Source organism: Tachypleus tridentatus, chromosome 1 (genome assembly GCF_004210375.1).
Source record: "Tachypleus tridentatus isolate NWPU-2018 chromosome 1, ASM421037v1, whole genome shotgun sequence".
Lineage (NCBI taxonomy): Eukaryota > Metazoa > Arthropoda > Merostomata > Xiphosura > Limulidae > Tachypleus > Tachypleus tridentatus.
The window spans coordinates 49,561,933-49,570,181 of NC_134825.1; the positions used below are offsets into that span (position 1 = coordinate 49,561,933).

General features: G+C 40.4%; 1 protein-coding gene across 1 annotated transcript; it reads left to right on the top strand.

Annotated features, from left to right (window-relative positions):
- The first annotated feature begins 201 nt into the window (after positions 1-201).
- Positions 202-1,317, top strand: LOC143232419 (adenosine receptor A2b-like). The gene has a single exon (XM_076467870.1). The coding sequence runs from the start codon at positions 202-204 to the stop codon at positions 1,315-1,317; it is 1,116 nt and encodes a 371-aa protein (XP_076323985.1).
- The last annotated feature ends 6,932 nt before the right edge of the window (positions 1,318-8,249 follow it).

An 8,249-nucleotide genomic window follows, 5' to 3' on the forward strand; every position in this document is an offset into this window, starting at 1 on the left:
ATAAAAGTTAAATGTGACTAAAAAAAACACGATTGGAAACAGATACTACTGGCTCACCTATAATGTTCATGGAATTTTTTTTCTTATAAATTGTAAACACTATTACTAAGTTGATAAGGCTAGTGTATGAACTACAAACACTTAGTTTTATTTGTGAAATCTGATTGTTATATATTTCTACCTGTCAGGTTCGACTTGAAAATGGCGGCCAACCTAACAGCTTGGCCACATTGGTTGCATTCACCGACTAATAGCCAGTTGATAAAGAATGGTCTAGATAATGACGACTTAATCAGTTGGGATGGTGTATCTAGACTAATCTTCCTTTCGGCACTTGCGGCTATAGGCAGTATGGGAAATATCTTTATTATCAGTGCAGTAATTATTCTGGAACCACTACAAGTACGAGGAAGTATTTATTTGGTTAATCTGGCTCTTGCTAACTTATTGGCAACTGCTCTTGTTGTACCTGCATCGTGTATAGCAATCCTAGCATCTATTCCAAATGACCGTGGAATATGTAATTTCAAATGGCTGACCACAGTAATTTGTCTCCTCGTATCTGTATTTTCTTTTATGTTTATGGCAGTGGAAAACTTTCTTGGACTGGGCGATAGAGTTTACTATGAACAATATTGTACAAAAAGTAGGATCGTTCTTATCGTGACAACTATCTGGACAATGTCCATTGGCTTTGCAGTGAGTCAACAGGCCACAGGATGCGGGCCGTCCTTTTGTGACCCTTCTGCTCCCATCTGGGTTCCTTATCATATCATTGCTGGGGTCATTTTCGTCATTATACCCATTCTGGTCACCACGGGATATTTTACGAGGTCTGTCTTTAAACTGATGAGCTTCAAAACTCAGAGGGAGGTTTTGGAAGACCCAAGATTCTACGTTTTAACAGATGAATATATGTTGAAGAGTAACATCGTGGTATTTGTCTTGATGCTAATAATGTGGATTCCGGGCATATCAGTGGCCACCATAAGTACCTTTCGTCCAGTGTCTCAGCAACTACTGGACACTTCCTGGTGGGCAGCCCTCAGCAACTCCTGTATCTATAGTTACCTTTACGCAGCCACCAATCAAAACTTCCGGGAAGCTTTCAACAAACTCTTTTATTACTGCTGTTGCAAAAGCCACGTGACCTTCTCTCGTAGACATGAAGAATCTAGACGGGGTGAAGGAACTGGAATAGGTCTTCGATTACACATCATTCCTAGTCTAAACATCTATGCCCAGAGGAAACAAACGTCTAAAGTTAGTATTCGAAATAGCCAGACCAAGAGCAGAAAAGCAGTCAGTGATCTATGAATTTTGCGCCTTTTTAGTATTATAAACTATTTAACAAAGTTATTTATATACAATCAACTGTCTGCTAAATCGTATAGTTGTTCTATTATGGACCAAGTAATTATTTATTAGACGGAATTAGTGTTTTTAATTCATACAGTTTTTTTTTCCATTTTTGATGTATGTGTACTTACAAATTAGTATATGCATTTATGTATATTATTTATATCGATCATAAAATTAGGTTTATCATTTAGAAGCGTTATCAATCCATATATGTTGTGTAGTTTATCAATATAATTTCTAACAGGTTTTTTGTGAACCAAAAATAGATTACTTAATACACCATTACTCTTACATCATCGCCCCCCGCTAGTACAGCGGTATGTCTCCGGATTTACAACGCTAAAATCAGGGGTTCGATTCCTCTCGGTGGGCTGAGCAGATAACCCTTTGTGGCTTTGCTATACGAAAATCACACTTATATCATTATTTTTTATTTCAGAACACAAAGCTACACTCAGTATTTTGACCGAAAAGTGATTAAACTAGATTATTAAACTGATAAACATGTAAAATAATACATTTAGATAGCTTATTTTTTATGAAATATAGAGAAATAAAAGTCTTAATAATTTCAGATAGTGAATATTAACTTCTAGTCAACGCAAACTACCTACATAGATCATGATTAAGCATATATATATATATATACCACATGGCCAAAAAGTATGTGGACACCCAACCATCATATCCATATGTGCTTGTTGAACATCTCATTCCAAAACTATGGGCATTAATATGGAATTGCACCCCCTTTGCTGCTATAACATCCTCCACTCTTCTGGGAAAGCTTTTCATTAGTTTTGTAACATGGCTGCGGAGATTTGCTCCTTCCTATTCAGCTACAAAAACATTAATGAGATCGGGCGAGAACGCCTGGATCTCAGTTGGCGTTTTAATTCATCCCAAAGGTGTTCAATGAGGTTGAGGTCAGGGCTTTGCGCAGGCCAGTCAAGTTCTTCCACACCAACCTCGGCAAACCATGTCTTTATGTACCTCGCTTTGTGCACGGGGCATTGTCATGCTGAAACAAAAATGAGTCTTCCCAAACTGTTGCCACAAAGTTGAAGGCACACAATTCTCTAGAATAGTATTGTATGCTGTAGCATTAAGATTTCTCTTCACTGAAACTAAAGAGTCTAGCTCAAACAATGAACTACAACCCCATAACATTATTCCTCCTCCACAAAACTTTCCAGTTGGCACTATACTTTCAAGTAAGTTCTCCTAGCATCCGCCAAACTCAGATTCGTTTGTCAGACTGACAGATAGTGAAGCATGATTCATCACTCCAGAGAAAGCATTTCCACTGCTCCAGAGTCCAAGGGCGGTGTGCTTTACACCACTCCAGCCGACGCTTGGCATTGTGCATGGTGATCTTAGGCTTGTGTGCGGCTGCTCGGCCATGGAAACCCATTTCATGAAGCTCCCGAAGAACAGCTCTTGGCCTGACGTTGCTTCCAGAGGAAGTTTGAAACTCGATAGTGAGTGTAGCAACTGTGGACACACGAATTTTACGCGCTACGCGTTTCATCACTTGGCGGTCCCGTTCTGTGAGCTTCTATAGCCTATCGCTTCGTGGCTGAGTTTTTGTTACTTCTAGACGTTTCCACTTCACGATAACATTACTTACAGTTGATCGGGGCAGCTCTAGCAGGGCAGAAATAAAAAAAAACGGACTTATTGGAAAGGTGGCATCCTATAACAGTGTCACGTTGAAAGTCAGAGCTCTTCAGTACGACCAATTCTACTGCCAATGTTTGTCTATGGAGATTGCATGGCTGAGTGCTTGATTTTATGCACCTGTTAGCAATTGGTGTGGCTGAAATAGCCGAACCCACTAATTAGAAGGGGTGCCCACATATATTTTGACCGTGTAGCGTAACGAGCATATCTAATTAAATATAATATGCTTTTTTGTTCTTATACTGAATGGTATAGAAGGAAGCGAATTATTAGTTCTCACAAAAGAAAGGTTACTGAGCATCCCGTATTTTAGCGATCGGGCTGTTGATCATTGGGTCCGAGGCTCGAGACTGAATATCACTTAATACGCTATGCACTTGCAGCCACAAATGCATTGTAAAAATTAAGTCAGTCCCGTTATCCAGTTCAAAGAGATGAACAAACTTCTTTTATCGGGGGTGAAACTAACTCTAGTCAGAAATTAAACATTAGGGACGACTGTGTATGGTTCCCAGGAACCTCTGACCTGGCAGTTTATTCCATGTGCACATAAAATGTCGTTTGGTTTAAGAAACTTCAATTCCTTTGTTCTATGATAACATTATATAATAATTTGTATCGGATACATGTTATGAAATAAAAATTTGAGACTAGGAAATAAAATAATAAGATGAAAGGAAATATGATGAATTGGACAGCATAATTAAGAAACAAATGATTTCACTTTCCTCGAATGATACAGGGAAGACAAGGGAAGAAACTGGGAATGATATCACAAAAGTGAGGTGACGTCTCAGATGAGACAGACGAAGATGCTAGGAAGAATTTTGGAAAGTGAGATGACGTCAGAAGACAGTCAACTCGCTGTAGTGAATGCAGTTCTTGCAACCGTCAACAGATGCCATCTCTACTTAGATATTTGGTTTTGCTTTGTTTTGGAATTTCGCGCAAAGCTACACGAGGGATAACTGCGCTAACCATCCTTAATTTACCAATGTAAGACTAGAGGGAAGGCAGCTAGTCATCACCACCCACCGTCAATTCTTGGGCTACTCTTTTACCAACGAATAGTGGGATTGACCGTCACATTATACGCCCCCTACGGCTGAAAGGGCGAGCATGTTTGGTGCGACGGAGATTCGAACCCGCAACCCTCAGATTATGAGTCGAACGCCTTAACCCAGCTGGCCATGCCGGGCCTTATTTTTGCTATAGAAATATGTCCTTCCACCTATCTGTCCACGGAACATTGTATAATCTGAAAAGTTTAACAGTTCTTTAAGTTATAAACTTAAGTTAAGCTTTCGTATTTGCATGATCTGCTGAATACAGAAATCAGTTACTACGTGTGACTAATGAGTCCTAACAACCGTGTGTCGTGATACAATGATTTGGTGATCCACAAGTGAGTTAGTCTATACAATGAATTTCGTTTATGTAAAATTTTATTCATCCGAAAAAGCACAGAGAAATAAAAAACCTAAATTCTGTTTTAATTCATATAGTAGGTGATATCTCATAAACACAGCAAAACAGAGCAACCTGGAATCGAATAAATTTTTCATGTGCTATAAAACGATATTTACGTTCAACTTAGCTCTTAATTCACAACATAATATTTTGTTGAGTGTAATTCAGTGACGATTCTCAGGTCAAGTAGGATCCAAGTTGAATGTACTGAAGTTGTCAAGTTGCTTTGTTCAACTGTGTTTCTAAACTACTAATCTACTGTTTGAGCTAAAGCAAAATTTTAGGTTTTTATTTGTTTGTTTTCCAAAATAAATAAAAATAGCCACGCTAATCCAATGGAACTGTCGAGGTTTTCAATCAAATGTGAATGACATTAAGGATATGATAGAGTTTTATCATCCCAAATGTCTTTCTTTGCAGGAAACATTTCATAACCTACTAATACAGTCACAATTCGACAATACTCCTTATACCAAAATTACAGACAGGTCATGTGTAGGGCAAGGACATGAGGGAGTAGCACTGCTAGTTGATCAGCATGCGCCCACCTGGTCCTTATCATTCAATATGCCTTTGGAGGCTGTAGCCTTGGGTCGTACCGTCACTGTTTGCTCTCTGTACCTTACCCCTAGACAAAAATATAACCAATCAGACCTTGATGCCCTCACTGAACAACCGCCAACCCACTTTTTAATTTTGGGCGATCTTAATGGGCATAATCCCCTCTGGGGTGGTTCTAGTATTGATGTGAGGAGTCGTGCTATAGAGCATATGCTCTTGAATCACAACCTGTCTCTCTTCAATACTGGCTCTTACACTTATTTTCATACATCCAGTCAGTCATTTATTGCTATAGATCTTTCTGTCTGCTCCCTTTCGCTTTTCACTTGCTTTTCTTGAGAGGTTAACATCAATCCACGGGGTAGTGATCATTTTCCTATCATATTACGAGAGATTGGCCGTAGTCAGTGTCACCCGACCCGTGTGCCTCGGTAGAAGTTGGATCAGGCCAACTGGCCCTCTTTCACTGCTCTCTCGGAACTTGATCCTGCCATCGCATGTAAATCATCGATAGATGATTGTGTAGCAGCAGTAACTAACTGTATTGTCCAAGCAGCTGCTCAGTGCATCCCCCAAACCTCGACACCTCTCCCGGGATAACCGCCCTTGGTGGAATTCTGCTTGTTATATAACACAAAAAGCTCAGAAACGTGCTTGGGATAAATTTAGAAGATACCCCACGCTTTCAAACTGCATTGCATTTCAGCAAGCCCGTGCACCTGCTCGGCCAGTTTGACATCAAAGCCAAAAGGAATCTTGGATTAAATACACCTCCAGCATTTCTTCAACCACCAGTTCAAAAGCCATATGGGACAAGGTCCGGAAGGTGAGTGGACAGTATACTTCTGCCCCGCTCTCTATCTTAATATCCAAAGGCTATGAAGTTGCTGATGCTCAAAGCGTTGCCAATACTTTTGGTGAATGTTTCTCTCATGTGTCTAGCTCTTCAAACTCATCCCCTTCCTTCTTAGCTATTAAAACATGAGTTGAACATCTGCCATTTCTTTTTCGACTGATCATCCCTATGACTACAATCGTCCTCTTACACTGATGAAATTCAAACTTGCGCTTCATCAGTCTGGCAATACATAAGTTGGACCTGATGATATACATTATGAGATGCTACGCCACCTTTCTCCTGCCTCTCTTACTATTCTCCTGGTTGTCTTTAACCGGATATGGCAGGAAAATGTCTTTTCTGATGCTTGGAACCAGGCTATTGTACTTCCTATTCTTAAATCTGGGAAGGATCTAAAGATTCCCTCGAATTACTATCCAATTGCTTTGACGAGTTGTCTCAGTAAGATCATAAAAAAGATAATTAATGCTCGTCTTGTTTGGTTCTTTGAATCAAACAACCTTCTTTCACCCACTCAGTGTTGGTTCCGAAGACAACGCTCCACGATAGACCACTTAATTCGCCTTGAAACATCAGTCAGAGAATTTTTTTTGTTTTTTTTTTGGAATTTTGCACAAAGCTACTCGAGGGCTATCTGTGCTAGCCGTCCCTAATTTAGCAGTGTAAGATTAGAGGGAAGGCAGCTAGTCATCACCACCCACCGCCAACTCTTGGGCTACTCTTTTACCAACGAAAAGTGGGATTGACCGTCACATTATACGCCCCCATGGCTGGGAGGGCGAGCATGTTTAGCGTGACGTGGGCGCGAACCCGCGACCCTCGGATTACGAGTCGCACGCCTTACGCGCTTGGCCATGCCGGGCCTACAGTCAGAGAAGCCTTTCTGAAGCGACAACATCTTGTTTTTATTTTTTTTTATGTAGAGAAAGCTTGTGATTCAACATGGAGATATGGCATTTTGCAAGACCTTCACTCATACGGACTGCATGTCAATTTGCATTTCTTAAAGAACCGCCGATTCCAGGTCCGTGTAGGCTCAACACTTTCCCGTTTTTTCCCACAGGATCTTGGGAAAACATAGCCCTCAGGGCTATGTTCTGAGTGTCAAACTTTTCATTATAAAGATTAATGCCATCAGTGAACAGCTACCCCCTACAGCTGCAAATGGTATTTTCGTTGATGACTTTCACATTTCATGTCAGTCATCAAGCATGAGGTTTCTTGAGCGGCAGCTACAAACTGCAATCAATCATATACTTATGTCGACCACAGCAAATGGTTTTCATTTTCTCTCCCTAAACCTGTTTGTGTACATTTCTACCGCCAACGGGGTATTCATCCAGATCCAGAACTTCGTATTGATGATGTTCTACTTCCTGTCGTCACTGAGGCAAAGTTCTTAGGTCTATTATTTGACTGTAAATTAAACTTTATTTCACATATCAAGCAACTTGTCAAATGTATAAGAGCACTGAACATCCTCCGTGTCCTCTCTTCCACCTCTTGGGGAGCGGATCGATAGTCCATGTTTAGAATTTATCGTGCCCTTATCCGATCCAAACTTTACTATGGGTCTGTGGTTTATGGTTCTGCCAGAACCTCAGCACTGAAAATGTTGGATCCTAGATACCATCAGGGGCTTCGGATTTGCACTGGGGTCTCTCGTACTTCTCCATTCTAAAGTTTGTACGTGGAGCCCCATGAACCCCCTCTATATATTCGCCGTTTGCAACTGTCTCTTTTGTATGCTTCCACCCTTCGATCTTTACCACAGCATCCTACTTGGGGTTGTGTTTTCCATCCTTAGTGGGCCACACGTTTTTATAATAGAAAATCTACCATTGTTCCTCTTAGCTTTTGTATCCAGGCACAATCAGAAAAATTGAATTTATCTTTGAATAGCTCAGCAGTATCCACAAATCGGTCTCTTCCACCATGGCTAATTACTATCCCCAACTGTGATCTATCTTTGAGTCTTCTGAATAAGGCAGATACTCCTGATTGGAAATATCACTCTTTATTTGCTGAACATCTTTCAAACGATCAATCTCTTCCGATATATACAGATGGTTCAAAATAAGGTGGCTCTGTAGGGTCTGCCATGATTTGTTACAGTTCAGTTGTAGCACACAGAATCTCTTCTACAGTTCCTGTGTTCATTGTCGAGTGTATACCATTTTTCTTGCCCTGAATCATATTGAAACTACGCAATATACGAATTGTACGATTTATACTGATTCACTCAGCTGTTTATTGGCCCCACCCTATTTTTATCAATATCCAAAACAAACTGATCCATCTCTCTCTATCATCT